At 51.4% G+C, this 21,023-nt stretch overlaps 1 protein-coding gene across 1 annotated transcript; it reads right to left on the bottom strand.

Annotated features, from left to right (window-relative positions):
* Window positions 1-820: 820 nt before the first annotated feature.
* Window positions 821-20,328, bottom strand: Phldb3 (pleckstrin homology like domain family B member 3). Its single transcript, XM_077793341.1, has 15 exons — window positions 20,095-20,328; window positions 18,994-19,176; window positions 18,660-18,794; window positions 15,430-15,558; window positions 15,122-15,283; window positions 14,148-14,258; window positions 13,929-14,012; window positions 12,576-12,689; window positions 6,751-6,850; window positions 6,523-6,613; window positions 6,350-6,437; window positions 6,138-6,194; window positions 3,200-3,419; window positions 2,482-2,567; window positions 821-1,199 (listed from the first exon to the last, which is right to left on the bottom strand). The coding sequence occupies exons 1-15, from the start codon at window positions 20,326-20,328 to the stop codon at window positions 1,065-1,067; spliced, it is 1,929 nt and encodes a 642-aa protein (XP_077649467.1). The 3' UTR covers window positions 821-1,064.
* Window positions 20,329-21,023: the final 695 nt, after the last annotated feature.

The raw sequence follows: 21,023 nt of genomic DNA, 5'->3' as shown, positions 1-21,023 counted from the left end.
GCAGTCAAGGCCACCATGGGATAAGCACCAGGCAGAGTGGGCAGGTTGTGCTGGGAGGCAGAGTGGTTAGGACTGTCGTGGGAATCCCTGAGGAAACCTCTGATTCAGTCACGACAATCAGGGAGGGCTTCCTGGAGAAGGAAACACAGGTGCTCCCACCTGAATGAGAAGGTGGGTGGAGTGTGGAGATGCCTAGACAAATAAATAGAATGGACAAAAAGACCCAGAGGGGGCAGGGACACATTCTTCTCGTTTTCATGGAATGATATTTGCCCTACTGGGGACACAGAGGTCACCAGAACAGCCCTGGCTCTGTCCTCATGGAGTTCCCGGTCCATAAAGAGCACAGGTCATCAAGGTGACAAGCCAGTGCTCAGGAATAGGATGGGAACTCAAGAGGAGGCGCCTGACCAGCCAAGGGGGCCAGTGAGGACTTCCTGAAGGAAGGAACATGAACTGGACCTGGAAAATGACGAGCTGGTTAAGGAAGAGCAGGCAGAGGGGGAGAGGGGGCCCAGGAGTTCCAGAAACTGCCAACAGCTGTGGGTCAAACCGGAAGCAGAGAAACCCACAAACTAAAACAACAACATTGCAAAAGGCTGAGGACGGGCCTCCCAGCCCCCAGCTCCTGGCCGTGCCCGCAGGGCGAAGGTCTCCATTCCTAAAGCGAGAAACAGCGGGGACGCTTGGCCCCAGAGGTGCCCGTAACTCCGAGGTCCTGCCTAGGGGCTGGCCCCGGTCGCCGGGCTGGACACCACAGCAGCGACCCTGTGTTTCCGCCGTGTTTAATTCGATTTCACAGGAGCACCAATAAATAGTTTCTTCCCACCCTGCAATCTTCCTCCTGCCCCAGGCAGGGCCCCGGGACTGGCGATCCCGTCGTCGCGGGGCCACCCCAGCTGCACGGAGAGCCGCGACTCAGGCCAGCTGAGCCGCAGCCACCGCAGTGTTCCTGGGAGAGTTCAGAAGGGGCGGCCCCCCGCTTCCGGAATGGGCGGGGCCTTGGAGCACGACTGCGTGTGGGGCGGAGCTTCGCCAGGACGTCCCCGGGTGGGCGGGGCCGCTCAGGGGGCGTGGTTCTCATCCGCGGCGGTGACGATGACGTCCATCCAGATGCGCATAGCTTCGGGGCTCGGGGCCACCATGTAGAAAAGGCGTTCGTAGGTTTTGACACAGAAAGTCAGGCGAGGGCTGGGGCTCTGGAACAGGCAGGGTACAGGGTGGTTAGGACAGCTGACTCCGGCCACCGCCCAGCCCCCCCTCCAAATCTCGGTCCTCCTGGTTGGTTTGTGGGAAGTTAGTGCCCATTTATGAAGAAACTATTCGCCAAACCCAAGCTGGGTAAATCCCCTGCATCCATTCTGTTTTAAACCCTGAGGGCATGGGTTGAAGCCTGCCCAATATGCAGATGAGAAAACTAGGCTGGAGAAGGGACCTCACTTTTCTGATGTCATACCGCTGGGGTTCTAACTTAAGGAAAGCCAGGGTTGGCTCCTCTCCACAGAGGATTCTAAACACTGCATCAGTTACCAACATTTATTTTTATAAAAGAAAATAAGTCTGACATTTGGTAACTATGGGCAGAAGCCAAGTAATGGCTGTATGATGTCCACGCTCTCAGTGGGTCTCAGTCCTACTCTGCCCTCTTCCTTCATTTATTCCCAGCTTGGCATGAGTTTCCAAGTGTGTGTGTGTGTATGTATGCTCACAATGTCATTGAGATACATCCTTAGACCTTTTTTTTTACTTTGAGACAAAGTCTCACTAAGTTGCCAAGGTGGCCTGGAACTTGGAATCCTCCTGCTTCATCCTCCTGAGGAGCTGGGATTACTGGCATGCACCATGGAACCCGGATTTTTGCTTGAAAACTTTTAACTTTTGTCCAAGAAAATTAACAGTGGCTGAGAGCCAGAGTCTGAGGTGGGTTTTTTTTTTTTTTTTTTCCCCTCTGTACTGAGGATTGAATCTAGGGCATTCTACCACCGAGCTACAATCCCAGCCCTTTAAAAAAACATTTTGGTGAGGTACCGGTGATTGAGCTCAGGGGCACTTGACCACTGGGCCACATTACCCCAGCCCCATTTTGTATTTTATTTAGAGCAGGGTCTCACTGAGTTGCTTAGTGCCTTGATTTCGCTAAAGCTGGCTTTGAACTCCTGATCCTCCTGCCTCAGCCTCTCCAGCTGCTGGTATTACAGGGGTGCACCACTGCACCCGGCCTAAAAAATTTTTTTTGAGACAGGGTCTTGCTAAATTGCTGAGGGCCTTTCTAAATGGCTGAGGCTGGCCTAGAACTTGACAATCCTCCTTTCTCAGACTCACAAATTGCTAGTATTATAGGCAGTGCCATGAACTGCTGGTCTCTTAAGCTGGACCCTGGTATCCTGACAGTAGCAGCTGTGGGTGGCTTTGCCCAGAATGAGCTAGAGACAGGGTAAGGCTCTGACTGAGAGGGCAGGGTGGCACTGAATGGGATTTCACCTTGAAGGCACAGCGTAAGTGGTCATAGTAGACTTCCTCAATGGCCTGGAAGTAGATGACACCTTTGAGCTTGGTCTCTTCCTTGTCTGGTGGAGGAAGGAGAGGGAGAAATAGAGCTAGTGAGAGGCGTGTGTCAGGCCCGGGGCACTGGGGCAAGTCTGAGACAGGTGAGAGTCTGAAGGTCCAGGAAGTACCACGGCTGGGGAGTGAGTGGGTGTTGATGCTAGATGAGCGACTGGGAGTCTCCGAGACTGGACAATACTGCAGGCATCCTAGGTCCTCGAGAAGGGAAGGAACTCAAGGAAAGCTTGGGACCACCTAAAGACAAAGAGTCCCATTCCTGGAGCTGGGGTAGGGGAGGACGCTGATATTGCAGGTTCAGACTCTTGGGCACGTTAGGAAAATGGGGTCTGGAACCCAAAACTATACTAAACTGTGTCATCTGCAGGCCTGTGTGTGTGGATTCTAGGTCACTTAAGGGGAAAGGGGCTGGGGATCTGGACTCCTGGGCTCTGGATAAAAGAGGTGATTACTGGGGATATCAGAGGAAGGAACCAAGGGCCCCAAGTCTTCTACTTTCAGGGAGGGGGCAAGTGGGGGCCTGCACTTCGCAGCCCTGATGGAGGGGGCAGAGGCCACTCTCAGATGCCTGGGGTGGGGGAGGCATCTGGAGTGGGCTTCCAAAGTCCTGGGCCCCAGAGCTCCAGGCCGGGCTCACCTGCATAGTAGGCCAGGCGACGTGCCTGGCGGTCGAAGCAGAACCAGCGCTTCCTCCAGGTCTTGATGCGGCCACCCATCTTCACCAGGGGTCCTCGGCAGCAGCCACAGGACACGCGCACATGAGGACAGCTTTCTGGGTTGTGGCCCCAGCGTTCCAGGTGCTGCCGGAGATCCAGGACGCGGGGGCCTGGCGGGCGGGGTGGGGGCGCAGGTGGGGCCTGCGGAGCGCAGAGAAAAGGCCCAGGTCCTGGGACTCAGGAGCGGCTGAGGTGCTGCAGCTTGGAGCCTGGGAGGAAGCCAGGCCTGCTGCAGCCTTTAGACAGTGATTTAACAACCACAATCATGAAAATGACCCCAACGGCTACATTTATTAACACTCTGCCTCGGGTTTGTGGGCATCGACTACGTCCCACCCCTGCATCCCGGTTGAACCCGGGGGCGCTCTACCGCTAAGCTATATCCTCAGTCCTTTTTAAATTTTTTTGCAATAGGGTCTCACTAAAGTACCCAGGCTGGCCTCCAACTTGCTATTCTCCTGTCTCAGCCTCCCGAGTAGCTGGGATCACAGGTGCGCGTTTCTGCACCGACTCTACCTCTGCAGTTGTGATGGGGCTCCTAGGAGCCCTGTTTTACAGATGAACAAATTGTGGCATAGAGACAAAATAATCCACTGAATGGCACACACAGCTTCTAGGTAACACAGAGCTTCTTCATGAAAGCAGAACCCCAGCATTTTTTTTTCTTAAATACAGACTCTGGGCCATTCCAGAATAGGGGTCTGGGTGGAAGTCAAGTTCTGCATAACCCATGAACTCCCAGGACACTGATACTGTTGATCCACCAACTGCACTTGGACCATTGGGGGCTTAGAAAACTCAAGTCAGGAAAGAGGAAGAAGGCCTGAAGAGCAGACAGGAGATGCACGGGTTAGAGACAAGGGAGAGGGGACAAGAGGAGACAAGGTGGGGGATGACCTGCTGCAAAGGAAGGAAAGACTAGGTGTAAGGAACCTCCACTAAAGCCAGCATGGCGGTGCATGTCTGTAATCCCAGTGGCTCAGGAAGAAACTTAGTGAGACCTGTCTCAAAGTAAAAAATAAAAGGGGCTGGAGATGTGGCTCAGTGGTTTAGCGTTCCTGAGTTCAATCCCCCGTACAAAACAAACACACACCCATTAAGGCCTGGAATCTTCTCTGCATCATCTTACCAAACCCACACAGTAACTCTAAGGATCACCATACAGGACGGAAGCTCCCACCATGTGTTGGGCACTGTGCCAAGAGATCACAGTGATTATCTTGTTTCCTCTCCAGAGCAACCTATTAGCATCCCCAGTTGACACATGGGGAAAATGAGGCTTCCAGAAAGGAAGTGGCTCCCCAAAGCCACCCACCCAGCTGGACATGGCAGGGCAGCGTCCCAATCCAGGTTAGCAGAGATGGGCTTAGGGCTCTCAACTCCCCCACCCCCTGGCTGTGTCACCTCCACAGAGTCCCTGTCTTTCTGGGAGCCTCCAGGTCTCCCAGGTCCCTCTTCCTGGGACTGTTTGGAGGATGAGCTAGCTGCAGCCCAGACCTTTCCTTCTGGGCACCAATCCCAAGAGACACTTGCTCCCCTGCACCAAAGAGCGTGGGTGCACGTGTAAGGACAATACACAGAACAGGGACTGTTTAATAAGTGATGTGGCTCTAAGGCGGGGCAAACTGCTTCAAAGTCGGAGCCCTCCATTTTTAATGAGGTTCAGCTTGTGCCTAAGAACCCAGAAGCCTCCACCACCCTGCCGGCTGCATGTGGCCACCTGGCTCTGACTGCCATCTGACATGTGATGTGTTTGACTTATGGATGCTGCTTTTTGTTTATCATCCCCAATACACATCAACTCCCTGGAAGGCAGGGATTTTTATATAGGTCACTGCTGTCACCCAGGGCCTAGCACATAGTAGGCAGCTGATACATTTCGGGTGGAATGATTAATGGAGGGATAAATGGTTGAGAAAACAAAAAGCAGGTTGGGAATGATGTGCTCAATTATGGGACAAATAAATTCACAAAGTTTTGATCAGTAGATACGAGTGGAAAAGTATAAAAAGACTCATAAGACATCTCAACAATAAAAAACAAACAAACAACAACTGTGCAGAGGCAAGATCAGAGAGGGGGAAGGTGACCTTACTTTCTCAATACTGTATGATTCTTTATAACAAAAATATGTTCAGGCTAGATAAAAAAATAAATAAATAAAGATTTACTCCATCACAATGGCATATGCCCACAATCCCAGCAATTTGGGAGACCAAGGCAGGAGGATCACAAGTTCAAGTCCAGCCTAGGCAACTTGGCAAGACCCTATTTCAAAATAATAATAATCATCATAATAAAAACATTGGGAATATAGCTCTGTGGTAAAGCACCTAGTACCACCAAAATAAGTAAATAAATAATTAGAAGTTTAATAAAGTAGATGTCAGCAAAATTCAGAATGTGAAAAAACTCACAGGATAAATGGCTCAATTTTTTTTTTCATGGCATTAAAAAAAAAAAGAGAGAGAGAGAGGAGGAGAACAGTTAGAGGCACTTTAGCCAAATGCTTGGTTTGCATCTGGATTCAAATAAACCTCCAAGACATTTGAGACAATTAGAGAAATATGCATATGGATTTATATGACTGTATTATAGCATGATTAATAATCTCATGAGGTATATCCAAGAACAAGAACAAGAATTAAAATAAGGATATGGAGCAAGGTACCCATGGGCAGGCCACTGACACAGATGGTGGAACTGGGAACAGAAATGGGGTCCTTTGACTCCCCTTCCCTTATCAAGCCCAGGGGCCCTTTTTCTGTCACATTGCAGGGGACACAGAGTGAAATGCAAGACAGGACCAAAGCCAGGGGGAGGACCTGAGCAGGGAGGGTAGGGAGGGGCAGGACTGACCATGATGGCAGGGAGAGCTGGGCCTGAGGAACTTTCTCTGCTCTTTTTCATTCCTTCCTGTAGATTTGAAATGAAAGAATCAATGAGAATGCCAACCAGGAAAATGTACTGGACCCCTGGGTCTGAGGGAGGAGGCTGGGCCTGGACCCCTGGGTCTGAGGGAAGAGGACTTGAAGTGGGGTTTCCTGTTCCTAAAGGAGAGCGCGTCTCACCCTGGCCTTGATCAGCCGCTCCCTCTCTGCGATGGCCTGATGCAGAAGCTTCTCCATGTGAGCGATGTCTGGGTGGAGGGCCCTGCAGCTGGAACCAGGGAACAGAGATTGGCGGGTTACCAGGCCTGGGCCTCTTCCTCCCATCTCCCCACCCCTTCTCCCTGATGTCTCACCTGTTCCCAGGGCCACAGTTTAGCAGCTGATAGAGCGGGTGTCTCCCAGAGGCCTCCACTGCTGGTGTGAGAGTCGAGGCCTCAAGGGGTCCTGAGGGAGAGGGGACCACGTGAGGAGGCCAGGACACTCCCAGGCCCAAGCCCCTCTGCTCCTCCCTGCCCACAGTCTGCAGCAGGATGGGAGGAGGTGGGGCAGGAGAGTAGGTGGGGAATGGGAGAGGCCCTCACCAGTACAATGGAGGGACAGAGGCCGTGGGGATCCTCTCTGGCTCACTCTCTCTCCTCTTCTCCGGGGCAGGCTTCCAGTCCTCTGGAGACCAAAGGAGCCCTGAAAACATGCAAGGCCCAAGCACTCAGGAAGAGGTGTTCCATCTCAGCAGAAAGTTAGAGAACTGCCAAGTAAAACTACCACCTAATGGGCACAGATCAAAAATCTTTTTTTTTTTTTTTTTTTTTTTTGGCACTGGAGATTGAACTCAGGGGCACTCAACCACTGAGCCACATCCCCAGCCCTACTTTGTATTTTATTTAGAGACAGGGTCTCACTGAGTTGCTTAGTGCCTTGCTGTTGCTGAGGCTGCCTTTAAATCTGCTGGATTTACAGGCATGCGCCACTGCATCCAGCAAAAATCCGTATTTTTCCCCCCACAGTGCTGAGGATGAAACCCAAGGGCTCGCACAAGCCAGGCAAGCACTTTACTACTGAGTTACATCTGCCATCCAAAATCCTAACTGTTAACATGAGTCAAAGCAGCCAACTGCAAAGGCCCACACTGTCTGTGGCACCATTTATATAAAGTGTCCAGAGTAAATTAATATAGAGCAAATAAATACAAAGGCAGGAAGTAGAATAGTGATCACCAGGGGCTGGGAGAGATGGGCAAATTGAGGAGTGGTGGCTCTGGGGTGCAGGGTTTCTTTATTTTTTTTGGCAGTGCTGGGGATTGAACCCAGGGCCTGGTGCATGCCAGGCAAGCACTCTACCAACTGAGCTATCTATATCCCAGCTCTTTGGGGGTTAATGAAAGCATTCTGAAGTTGAGCTACACATGGTGGTGCACATCTGTAACCTCAACTAGGGAGGCCGAGGCAGGAGGATCACAGGTCCAGGCCAGCCTGGGCACCTTTGCAAGACTCTGTCTCAAAATGAAAAACAAGGGGCTGGGGCCCAGCGGTGGTGTTCTTGGCTAGCACATGTGAGGAACTGGGTTCCATCCTCAGCACCACATAAAAATAAATAAATAAAAAATAAAGGTCTTGTGTCCATCTACAACTAAAAAAGTATATACATTAAAAATTTTCTTTAAAAATGAAAAATAAAAAGGGCTAGGGATATAACTCAGTTTTAAATAAATTTCCAGTACAGCCATAAATAAATAAATAAACCTCCACATACATGTGTATGTGTGTGTGTGTATATACATACATATATATATAAATGCATAAATAATATATCCATATATATAATAAGGTGAGAAGTGCACAGACTTACACACGTGCAGCTGGGTACAATGTACATATATTTACACTTGCATACCAGCCACCCACATGGAGACACAGAACAGGCCCATCACTCTAAAGGCTTCCTTGTCCCTCTTCCTGGCCAGTGACACATCTGTCAAGGGACCATTCTTCTGACTTATGAAACCACAGATACACAGTTCCACCTGTTCTGGACTTCATAAAGAAGAATTACAAGTTGGCCGGGAGGTACTATCTCGTAACACAAGTGGCACTTACCAGAATGTTCCCATATGATAATTCAGCTGTGCATTTGTTTGATGTGATTTTCCACACTTGTCTTGTTTCAATATTAAGTTTTTGTTTTTTTTTTTTTTAAATGGCTGGCATTTATCAACAGCTCATTATCTGTCTCCAGCATACAGCTTTCCCTCCTTATCTGTGGGTTCTGCATCTTTGGATTCAATATGATGCAGGCCAAAAATATTTGCAAGAAAGGAAAATTGTATCTGTCCTCAACATGTACAAACTTTGTTTCTTGTCCTTATTCACTTAACAACGCAGTACAATAACCATTTCCATTTCCATCATGTGTAAGTGTTATAAGTTATCTCCAGTGCTTTCTGGAATACAGGAGGATGTGTCCAGGTTAATTGCAAGTACTCTAACATTTTATATAAGGACTAGAGTCTCCTGAGATATAGGTCTCCTTGGGGGTCCTGGAGACAATCCTTTACAGTCCCAAGGGATGACTGTACCTGGCACTCTGCAGGCCCACTTAAGCTCCTAAAAGCCCTGTGAGGCCAGGTGTGGTGGTGACATCTGTAGTCTGAGCAATTTGGGAGGCTAAGGTCAAGGGATCCTATGAGCTTGTGAGTTCAAGGCCAGCCCTAGCAAGGTAGGGAGACTCCTATCTCAACAAAACAAAACAAAAAACCCTGAGTTGGGAAATGTTCACTCTACTTCACAGAGAGGAAACTGAGACCCGAGTCCCTGGGCTTTCCTTCAGCCGTATTCCCAGCACTTCCTGGCTGGGAGCTCTTGGATAATTGGCAAATGGGATTGGGCAATGCAGACCCCAGTTTTGTCTGCATGGTGCTTCCATTATAAGGAACTGAGTGGGCCATCCTACAAATGAACCCATCATCAGAAACTGCTGTGTGAAAAGAGAACAGAGTACTATCAAAAAGGATCATTTTCTAATTAGAAAACCAGGTACAGCCTTCTGAACACCAACTCCCAGCCCCAAAGGATGAGTTGTTCAGGGAAAACTGGGGGGGATGGTGCTTCAAGTGGAAGGATCAGTAAGTACAAAGGCCCTCAGGCATAAAAAAGTATAGAATGTTGGTGGATCAATGCTGAGCACAGTGAATAGGGAGGAGTGTTGAGACATGCGGGCGCCATATCAGCACTTGCAGCTCATGGTGAGGAAGCCTGTGAAGCCACTGACGGCCTTGGGGACAGAGGAATTAAAGCAGGAAGGATGAGGATCACTCTGGCTGTTGTGTGAAGAATCAATTATTATTGGGCCTGGTGTGGTGGTGCACACCTATGATCCCAGCAACTCAGGAGGCTAAGGCAGGAGGATCGCAAGTTTGAGGCCAGCTTTAGCACTTAGCAAGATCCTGCTTCAAAATAACAAGAAGGATGGGGATATAGCTCAGTTGGTAGAGTGCTTGCCCGCATGCACAAGGCCCTGGATTCAATCCCCAGCAACACACACACACACACACACACACACACACACAAACACACACACACACAAACACACACACACACTAATAATAATAATAACAAAAATAAAAAGAGCTGTGGCTGTAGCTCAAGTGGTAGAGCACTTGCCTAGGACATGCAAGGCCCTAGATTCAAATGCTAGCACACAGAAAAAGAATAAATTATTGGGAAAAGAAGAATTAAAATGGGAACATTAGTGAGAGGCTGATGCAGTTACAAAAAATAAAAAATAAATAAATAGATGAGGGTGAGGTGAATAGATCAAGGATGAAAATAACTATAATAATACTAATAAGTACAAAAACAGCAGCTCTCACTGAGCATCTACTATGCTCTGGCCACATGGTCTAGCAACATAGCTGAAACTCCAGCTTCTCAGATTTCCACAAGAACCAGCTAGAAAGTTAAATCTATTAACCGTCACCCAAATAATAAAAGGTCCTGCTCTTGGGGGTTCTTCTGAGAAAGATATGAAATTCTGTATATTAGGCTGAACCACGTGAAATTGCCAGGAGTTGTTTCTCAGCTCCACATAATAATCCCACGTGGCACAAAGGGACAGAATGGCTTTGAACAGACCCTGGCCTATCCTAAATGCTAAAAATGGAATATTGTTATTAATGATCATTAATAAGTATTAAGTAATAAACATTTTTAAAGTAATTGTAAATATTAATTCATGAATATGAAATATAAATTATGTATAATAATATAATACAATAATATATGCTTATATTAAATGTAATAGTATTTGGTGATATGATAGTAATTAACATTGTTTGTATAAATGTTATTTTTTGCATAAATGCATACACGTGCACACACACACAGGTATTCTTCACAACACTGCTTAAACTGCAAAACCTTCTATCACTGCCTACAGAGGGAGCGCAGCTCAATGCCCCACAAGAGAATTGTGTGCCACACGGAAGCCAGAACATTGTCATGGCTGGGACTGGGGTTCTGTGGCAGAGCACTTGTCTAGCATGCAAGAGACCCTGGGTTCCATCCCCATCACCACCTAAAATACAATAAAAAAGAACACAGGCTCTGCAAACAGAATGCGTGGGTTCAAATCCTAGCTTTGGCACATGGCACCTAGCTAAGGAACTTAACCTCTCTGCCTCAGTTTCTTCACCAATAAAATGGAGATCATCTGCCTGTAGAATTGTTGCAAAAATTGAGTGGGTAAACCAGGTGCGGTGGCGCACACCTGTAATCCCAGTAGCTTGGGAGGCTGAGGCAGGAGGATTGTGAGTTTAAAGCCAGCCTCAGCAACTGGGAGGAGCTAAGCAACTCCATGGGTCCTTGTCTCTAAGTAAAATACAAAATAGGTCTGGGGATGTGGCTCAGTGGTTGAGTGCCCCGGAGTTCAATTCCCAGTATCTGCCGCCCCTTAAAAATAAGTGGGTGGGAAAAAAGTTAAGTGGGTGAATCTATATGAAGCATTTCTAAGCATGTCGGGCACTCTCCAAGGACTTGATAAGTAGCTGTTATTACTACTATTGTTACTGTTTATATTATTATTACAGCCATTAAAAATGATGAGGCTGGGGTTGGGGTTATGGCTCAGCGGTAGTGTGCTTGCCTCGCATGCGCAAAGCCCTGGGTTCGATCCTCAGCACCACATATAAATAAATAAATAAAGTTATTAAAAAAAAACAACAAAAAACAGAGTCTCCCAAAAGAACTCAATGTTTTAAAAAAAAATGATGAGGCAGCTCTAAATGTATCAACAGAGAACAGTTTCCATAATGGAGAAGGATAATAAAAAATTAAAAACAACAAAGGAAAGACAATGGAATGGATCCAACATCATTTTCCCTGTACCCATATGAAAACAACACAGTGAATCCCACCATCAAGAACATCCGTAAGAATGGAATCCTAACTAGAGAAAGATATTCCATGGGTGGATAATTATATCAAGCTGGATTCTGCTGTCATATATAACTTAAAAACAACAACAACAACAACAACAAAACCCCAAAACAATTAGCTAGTACATACATTCTGGGGGTAAAAGAAGTTTACATGATATAATGAGAGCTACCAATTTCTAAGTGCTTACAGAAATAAGACTTTTTTCCTGTGTAATATTTACCCTTACTTCATTCATAGCACTTGGATATTTTCTGCTCCACTTCTTTAAAAAAATAAATAATAGCACCAACCCATTCAATAAATGTTTAAGCCATTAAGAAAATGGGGCTCGGGCTGGGGATGTGGCTCAAGCGGTAGTGCGCTCGCCTGGCATGCGTGCGGCCCGGGTTCGATCCTCAGCACCACATACCAACAAAGATGTTGTGTCTGCCAAGAACTAAAAAAATTCTCTCTCTCTCTCTCTCTCACTCTCTCTTTAAAAAAAAAAAAAAGAAAGAAAATGGGGCTCCAGGTTTTGGGGGTTGTTTGTGTTGTGATGCTTGGGATCAAACTGGGGCCCTCATGCAGAAAAGCAAATGCTGTGCCACTGAGCTACACCCACAGCTCAAGGGGCCCCCTTTTTACAGAGTTCTGGAAGGATCAAGAACCAAGCAGCTGCCCTACTTCTGGAGAGAGGGCCTAGGGGCCTTCAGGGACACAGAGACCTTCTTACCCATACACCCTGTTTGGTCACTTTTAAAATTACTTCTGGGTACACATGCTCTTACTTCTTCATGGAAGAGGTGGGGTGTTAGGCAGAAGGAAGAAAATAAATAAATAAAACTGGAGTCATCAAATACCCCTTGGTCAAGCTTCCCTATCACCCTCGCCCCCACACAGAGCCCCAGTGGAAGTTCTGGATGTGGGCTCTGCTTTTAGACCCTCCCTCCCGACTGACCAAACAGGCGCATGGGCAAAGGAAGCAGGGGAGGCACCTGCAGGGAGCTGTGGACAGAGAAGAGGCAGGAAGAGGTAGAGGTGGCAGCAGAGTGGCTGGCGGGGTCCTGAAGCACTAGCAGCTGCCGGTCTGTCTTCTGGGTGAACAGCAGCTGGGGAGAGGAGGCAAAGATTAAGGGGAGATGAAGAGAACACAGAGGCACCCCCAGTTCTCAGATGGAAAAACAAAGGCTCAGTCACAAGAGGAGCTCGAATGTGGTCCTTAGTGTCTAGTCTCCCAACAAGAGCAAGGGCTGTGGGCCCCCTGCACTGCCGATCCCTGAGGAGGAAGGGCTGGGGCCTGAGCTCCTGAGTCCTAGGATAAAAAGAAGTGGGGTGGGGAATTCTGGATCCCAATAGAGGAAGGCTGGGGCCTGGACCCCCATGTCTGAGGGAGGAGGACTGGGCCTGGATCCCTGGGTCTGAGGGAGGAGGACTGGGCCTGGATCCCTGGGTCTGAAGGAGGAGGGCTGAGGCCTGGATCCCCATGTCTGAAGGAGGAGGGCCGAGGCCTGGATCCCCATGTCTGAGGGAGGAGGGCTGGGCCTGGATCCCTGGGTCTGAGGGAGGAGGGATAGGCCTAGATCCCCATGTCTGAGGGAGGAGGGCTGGGCCTGGATCCCCAGGTCTGAGGGAGGAGAACTGGGCCTGGATCCCTGGCTCTGAGGGAGGAGGGCTAAGGCCTGGATCCTTGGGTCTAAGAGAGGAGGGCTGAGGCCTGGATCCCTGGGTCTGAGGGAGGAGGGCTAGCCTGGACCCCCATGTCTGAGGGAGGAGGGCTGGGCCTGGATCCCCATGTCTGAGGGAGAAGGGCTGAGGAGGCCTGGATCCTTGGGTCTGAGAGAGGAGGACTGGGCCTGAATCCCTGGGTCTGAGAGAGGAGGGCTGAGGCCTGGATCCTTGGGTCTGAGGGAGGAGGGCTAGCCTGGACCCCCATGTCTGAGGGAGGAGGGCTAGGCCTGGACCCCCATGTCTGAGGGAGAAGGGCTAAGGCCTGGATCCTTGGGTCTGAGGGAGGAGGACTGAGGCCTAGATCCCCGGGTCTGAGGGAGGAGTGCTGAGCCTGAATCACGGGGTCTGAGGGAGGAGGGCTGGGCCTGAATCCTTGGGTCTGAGAGAGGAGGGCTGAAGTCTGGATCCTTGGGTCTGAGGGAGGAGAGCTGGATCCTTGGGTCTGAAGGAGAAGGGCTGAGGCCTGGATCCCCAGATCTGAGGGAGGAGGGCTGAGGCCTGGACCCCTGAGTCTGAGCGAGGAGGCTGGGCCTGGACCCCTGGATCTCAGGGAGGAGGGCTGGGGCCTGGATTCCTAGGTCTGAGGTGGGGAGCCTGACAGGCATGTAAAGTCGCCATACCTTTGTGAGAGCTTGGTTGGGCTCAGAGAAGTCCCCACCAGGTGTTTCCTGAAGGCGGTTAAGCTCGAGGAATCGGTTCTGTTCCTAGGGAGGACATCACGGCTTACCACACGGTGAAGCCAAAATGGGCCATCCCCATAGCCAGGAGGCATGATCCAGGGAGATGGTGGGACACCTGAGGGAAGTGAGTACCTGGGACAGGTCTCCAGAGAAACTCACCTGGGCCAGGGCCCGACGGGTCTCCTCCTTCTCCTGGCTGAGGCCCCGGCTCTCAGCCACCATCTGCTCCCCCAGAGACTTGAGCTGCTCCTCCAAGACCTGGATCCGGCGCTGCAGGGCCACCCCCCGCCACCCTGGTTACTCAGCTGCTCCAGGAGCCCCAGCCCACCTTCCCAGAGAGTCATGTCCTCCCTGTGAGTCTAGAGAAGGTGAGATCTGAATGTCCAGGGAGGGGCCTGCGAGTTTCTTTTCCCATTTGGGGTTCTAGGAGAGATCCGGGGTGGGTGGGAGAGGAGGGAGGAACTGAGATATAGGCAGAGGCCTAGGGAGATAGCAACCCCAGAGAGTCACACAGAACAGAGACAAAGGGACAGACAGAGGGGACAAACCAGAATAAATCCAAAGAATGGCAAACAGGACACACCTGGAAGACAGAAATGTAGAGAAAATGCAGAGGAAAAAGACAAGATAGAAACAGGAGACAGAAAGAAGGACAGTCCTGACCGAGGAAGGGAAGAGAGAAGGACAAGAAGATCCAGAAGCAGAGGTGGGAGGAGGAGACCCCCTCAGAACTTTCTAGTCCAGAAAGTGGGAAACTGTGTGAAGTACCCACAGAACCTGTCAGACCCTGAACGTGAAGCTTGCAGGTCGGACTAGTGACCACATCTGTTTGGACCAGGGGCATAGAGCGTGGTGGCCAAGACTTCGAAGATTCCAATCCCAGCTCTACCTTTTAGAACTAAGTGACTTTGAGAGATAATGTAAGAACTTTGACCTTCTGCTTCTTCATTTAAGATATGGAAAAAGTAGAACAGGACTTGTCTGTCGGCCTGTGTGAGGGTTCAACAAGTGAAGACCCTGGGACGCTCAGCACCCGGTGTGACACACCAACAGTTCAGTCAGCTCAGCGACACACGCGCAGTGGGGGAGACAGAGGAATGGCCTCAGGGGCAGCGTTAGTCACTGACACTCACCCTGTGCTGGGCCACACTGGCCTGAAGTTCCTGGGCCTTGGGGTCCGGCAGCTGGAGCCCAGGGCGGTCCCGCTCCTCCTCCTCCTGCCGGCTCTCCCGCTCCAGTTGCTGGAACTCCAGGTCCTCATAAGCGCGCTGGGCCACATCCAGCTGTTCCCTCATCTGTGAGTGGGGACATAAAAAGCCTGGAGGAAAGTTGTGGCTACAGCCTGGATTTTTGGTCAATGAGGAAAGAGGGCTGAAGGGCTGAGGGAGGAGGCTGGAGTCTGGACCCGTGGGGCCTGGACATCAGGTCCAGAGGCCCTCACCTCCTGTACCCCCTGCAGAAGTCGCTCCCGCTGGTCCTCTGGCTGGGAGTCCAGCTGTCCTTGGGCCTCCTGAAGTCTGTGGCGGAGACCCTCCACGCGGTCCCGCTCCTGCCTTAGTTGCCTCTGTTCCTGAAAAGCAACCAGACTCAGCTTCAGACTGAACTCAGAGAGGGAAGCAGGCCAGCAAGGGCAAGATCAGCCAGACCTCAGACCCGGCCTGGTGTCAGCTCCCTGGGGGCAGGACTCTGACTGTCTGGTTCACTCCTGTGCTGCATCCCCCAGAGGAGGCTCCAAGTCAACAGTTGTTTGGGAAATAAATGAAGAAGAAGCCAGGTGCAGTGGTACATGCCTATAACCTGTTACTCAGGAGGCTGAGGCAGGAGGATCACAAGTTCGAGACTAGCCTCAGCAACTTAGTGAAATCCTAATTCTAAAACAGAAAAAAAAAAAAAAAAAAAGAAAGAAAGAAAAAGGGCTGGGCTGTAGCTCCATGGTAGATGCTTTCCTAGTAGTCACAAGGAACTGAGTTCCCTTCTCAACGCGGCAAAAAAGAGAGTGAAAGAGAATAGGAAGGAGGGAAGGAGAAAAGAAAGAAAGAAACAAGTGAAGGAGTGAAGGGAAACATCGCCACACTGGGTAATGCTGGGTCCCTAGCCCAGGCCCTGCCCTCCAGGGGGACACACAGCCATTTACAACTGAGGTCGGAGCAGTGAAAACAGAGATGCGGGAGCCTGGGGTAGCCAAAGCTTCCCAGATATGGGGATTTTTTTTTTTGGGGGGGGGTGCTGGGGATCGACCCCAGGGCCTTGTGCATGTGAGCCAAGCACTCTACCAACTGAGCCATAGCCCAGCCCCTGGGATGGGGAATTTAAAGCCTCAGATCAGGGAGCATTTAGACCTGGGGAGAAACAGGGGGCTGGAGAGGCATTTGGGACAGAGGGGCAGCATGGCACTAGTGCACAGGAATTAAAAGTGCATGAACTTTGAAGGGCAAACCTCAGCCAGGGAGAAGTGGGAAGGGAGGAGGGGCCTGTGGGACACAGCAGCGGGAGGGCTGCCCCCAGGAGCTCAGTCAGGTTCAGTCAATGGGAGCCTTGGGAGGAGCGAAGGATGGAGCAGGGCCGGGCGTTGGAATCCCCTGGGGAGAAGGAATACCGGGCAGAGACCAGCTCCTGCAGGAGTCCTCAAAGCAGTGAGTGAGCTGGGCCTGGGCAGGGGGGATGGGAAAGAGATGGACCAGAGACACACTGGGAAGCAGAACATGGTGACTGGTGAGCTTGGGGGTCACAGAAAGAGAGGCATGTAGGACCTGGTGACCAAGGTGCAGAGGGACAATCGATGTGAAAAAGAGTTGCCAAGGACAACTTTAGAAATGATGAATAAAAAGAAGCAGACTCCTGGCTTCTCCTCAGAGGAGGGCTGAGGCCCGGACCCCTGGGTCTGAGGGAGGGGGCTGGGCCTGGACCCTGGGGTCTGAGGGAGGAGGCTGAGCCTGGACCCTGGGTCTGAGGGAGGAGGCTGGGCCTGGACCCTGGGTCTGAGGGAGGAGGGCTGGGTACGGACCCCTGAGTCTGAGGGAGGAGGATTGGGCCTGGACCCCTGGTCCTGATGTAGGAGGCCTGGGCCTGGATTCCTAGGTCTAAGGGAGGAGGGCTGGGCCTGGACCCCTGGATCTGAAGGAGGAGGGCTGGGCCCAAACCTCTGGGCCTGAGGAAGGAGAGCTGGGGCTGGACCCCTGGGCCTGAGGGAGGAGGGCTGGAGGCTTGGACCCCTTCAGTCTGAGGGAAGAAGGCTGGGAGCCTGGCCTCTTGGGATGAAGAAGGAAGGAATACCTAAAAACCCTTATCCAAAGAAGGCAGGCACATAAATAGACCTCAGGCGAGAAATCAGGGTTGGAGAAATATGAGGTGTTTGATTCTAAATGAGAGCCCTGGACCCAGCTCCCCCAATTGCCAACACACAAGCTACTTGCCAAGAGAAAGACTGATAAAATTACAAAGTCACATTTTCCAGGCTATAATTATACCGAATCCAAGCAATGATCACTGATGAATGGTAAGAATCCTTAGTTAAAGATTATTAAAAGAAATCAGGGTGACTTCATAGAGGTCGGACACCCAGAAATGATGTCCCTGATTCTCGCTCAGAAAGCACAAAGCACATCTAAATGTGATTGAGCCTCTATAGCTAAGCAACCACTTGCTCACGGCAACAGAGGGCCACGGAGGGTCACCACAGGCATGCAATCAGCCACATCCTGCCTATGGAATAGGATACTTGGTTTCTTCAACAGACAGCAAGGAGCAGACACGGTTGGTGAGAACCAGTGGTGCTAAAGTCACATGAGATATCACAACCAAGCTCGGCACTCAGTCTGATTCAAACAAGCCCCGTTAACTGGTGTTTTTGAGACAATCCAGGGAAAAATGAAAATGGACTAGAAGTAAGACAATAATAAAACTTATTGATTATTAAGGTAAGGGCTGAGGAGTAGCTCAGTGGCAGAGCAATTGCCTAGCATGAGTGGGCCCAGAGTTCCATCCCTAGCACCATAAAAAATAAAACAAAAATTGGGGCTGGGGATGTGGCTCAAGCAGTAGCGCGCTCGCCTGGCATACATGCTGCCCGGGTTCGATCCTTAGCACCACATACAAAGAAAGATGTTGTGTCGGCCAAAAACTAAAAAATAAAACATTTTAAAAAAATTCTCTCTCTCTCTCACTTTCTCTTTAAAAAAATAAAAATTCCTCAGGTGAGATAATAAGATGTCATGGTGATGTTTTTAAAAAGGAGATCTTACTTGCAAATGGTACATGCTAAAGTATGTACTAGTTTATGATGTTGGGGATGTGCTTTTAAAACTAGGGAGCAGGAAGCAAATTGCAGGACATGAAAGAAGAAAGGAAGATTTATGATTGTGGAAGTCAGGGAGCACAGGGCATGGAGGCTGTCTGCCTATTTGATTTTTGTGGATTTGAGATTTTCCCTACTATGATATTTAAAAAGCAAAAGCAGAGGGAGTCAAGGAAGAAGGCCCAATGAGTCAGGTCTCGAATCACAGTCAGGGAGGGAGGAGGGAAAATCTGTTCTCAGCATCTCTGGATCCCAAGTGAAACAGGGACCATGGGGGGTAGGGGGACAAGTCATCCGAAAAAACACCACGAATACCTCCCTCCATGCACACACGCAAGGAAGGAAACCACTGGAAAAGAAACAGTAGGTGAACAAACCTGTTCCCGCTCCTGGCTGCCGGGCTCCTGGACCACCAGCTGCCCTAGCAGCTCCCGGAGCTGCTCCTCCTCCCGCCGCAGGGCCACTCTCTCTCCAGCCAGTTCACCCCGTATCAGGGCCACCTCCACCTCCATCTGCAAGGTCCATAAGTCCGGGGCTGAGGGTTCTGATGCCTATGAGGGGCCCAGGAGCCTGAACTCCTGGATTCTGGGCGCCCGGTTTGGAGGAAGGATGAAGCTGGGGGCCTAGAATATGACCCCTGGGCGAGGAGGGCTGGGAGCTGGCCTTGCAGATGAGTTGAGGCCAGTCTTCCCAAGGGGGTCCAAGCCTCACCTGGATCCTCAGCTCCTTCTTTTGACGCTGAAGCTCCTTCAGTCTCTGCTCCAACAGGGCAACTCGAGTCACTGCCTCCAGCTTCTGGGCTTGGAGCCTCCTCCGGGCTGCTCTCACCCCTTCCCCATAAGGGGTGCAGGTGGAGGGTGAGGCCGGTGTCTGTGCCCGGGGTGCGCCCTCGGGCTGAAGTTGGAGAGGGTGGGTCAAATGGAAAAGGTCTAGCCTCCTACAGTCACTATAGGTCTGGTCCCAAGCCCTCATCCCTGTCTGGGGGTGGCGGTCAGCCTAACTCCACCACCATGCCCATTTGATCTGTAAGGCGGGTGGGGGAAGGGGCAGACCTGGGGACCTCTGTATGGTAGGGGCTCACAGTTCAGGAAGCGGGTACAAAGCCGATTCATGGAAGATGATTTTTGTTGTTGGTGGTGGTGGTGGTTGGTTGGTTTTTAAATCTAGGTCCCATTCTCTTTGCGCCCCATGCCCCATTTTTCTCCTCACGTCTAAGTCTCTCCTCCTGTCTCTCAGTTGTCTTCTGTCTCTGAATCACGAGGTCTCTTTCTCCCTTGGAGTTTCTCCCTCTCTCCAGGTTTCTGTGCCTGTATTTCTCTTTTTCTGAGTAATTTCACCTTGTTTCTGGGTTGCCCTCTGGGTCTCTAACCATCACTATGAATCTCTGGGACTCTTTCTGTCTCTTCCTCTGTCCTTGCCTCCCTCCTTCATCTCTCAGTCTCTTCTTGAGGTCTTTGTCTCAAGGGTCTCTGTGTCTCTCTCTGGTTTCTGTCTCTCAGCAGGTCTGAGGCTCTCTAGATCCAAGTCCAGGTTTGTCTCTCCCTAACTCTGGGTCTCTCTCCAATCTCTGGGTCTCTCTCCCAGTGCCTGTATCTGTGTCTGGTCACCCGTTTGGGTCAGTCTCTATTGGGTCTGCTCGTGGATCTGTCTGGGGCTGTCTCTGTTTCTCTGTCGTCTTTCCCCATCTCTGTGTTTTTCCCTGTCTCCAGGTCTCTGTCCCTTTGGTTTCTCTCCACCGGTCTGTGTCCGGTCACCTGTTTGAGTCGCTGTCTGTTGGGATCTCCCAGTGGCTGCCGCCCTAAGGGCCCTCACCTCCTCCCGGCTGCTCTCGGTGCTGCTGCCTTCTCCCACTTCTTCCTCTTCCTCAGTCTGCTGCTCAACTCCTTGGCCGCTAGGAAGCTCCGCCGGGACCCCGGGAGCCTCCTGTTCGCGGGGCTCATCGGGGTGATCATGGGGCTGGGAGGCCCCTTGAGGCTGAACCTCTGCGTCGCACTCGGGGACCGGAGGGGACCCGGACCTCTCCTCCGGGCTACTGGGAGTCCCCATGGCCGCTCCGGACTCCTGCGGGGTGGGCGTGGTCCTGGCTCCGGGGCGTGGCCTGGAAGCGTGGGGCGTGGCCTAGGGTCCCCGGCGCCGCACCCGAAGGCCGGGCCTCGCGGAGTGCTGGGGGAGGCTGGGCCTAGGAGTTCAAAGGACGGCCCTGAGCACTCCGAGGGCGTGGTCTGAGCTTCCAGGGGCCGGGGAAGAAGTTGGGACGAGGTTCGAGGGCTCCGGAGGCAGCACCCCGCTGTAGGCGGGGCCGGAATTTGAGTCGGGGTCCTGGCACGCCCCCCACCGGACTCTGCGACCCAGAACCTCCCTGCCACCCAGGTGTCAGGCCTTGGACTTGCCCAGTGGCCCCCGACAATCTCTTGGGCCACTTTAACGCGACCCCTTCTCCTCCCTGGGTACTCGACGCCCCTTCCTCCCCGAGTCCGGCCGTCCCGACCCCACTGTGTAAGGGACCAGCACCCAGGTCGCGTCACCCAGGGATTCAGGACCGGGCTCCCGGTCTTCCCCTCGGGACGAGGCTGGAGCCCAAGCCCTCCTTTTCTCCCAGGAACTAGGCTCCCCAACTCCGGCTCCCGCCTCCCGCGCGGGCCCCGCGAGCTGAGTCCCCTCCCTCCCGCAGCCCCGGCCCCTCACCAGCTCGCTCCGCTCCGCGCTCCCGGCGCTGCAGCTTCTGCTACAGAGACAGGTGG

This window comes from Urocitellus parryii, chromosome 15 (assembly GCF_045843805.1).
Source record: "Urocitellus parryii isolate mUroPar1 chromosome 15, mUroPar1.hap1, whole genome shotgun sequence".
In the NCBI taxonomy this organism is placed as follows: domain Eukaryota; kingdom Metazoa; phylum Chordata; class Mammalia; order Rodentia; family Sciuridae; genus Urocitellus; species Urocitellus parryii.
The sequence above is the reverse complement of the archived record's forward strand: the minus strand, read 5'-3'. Positions and strand labels throughout refer to the sequence as shown.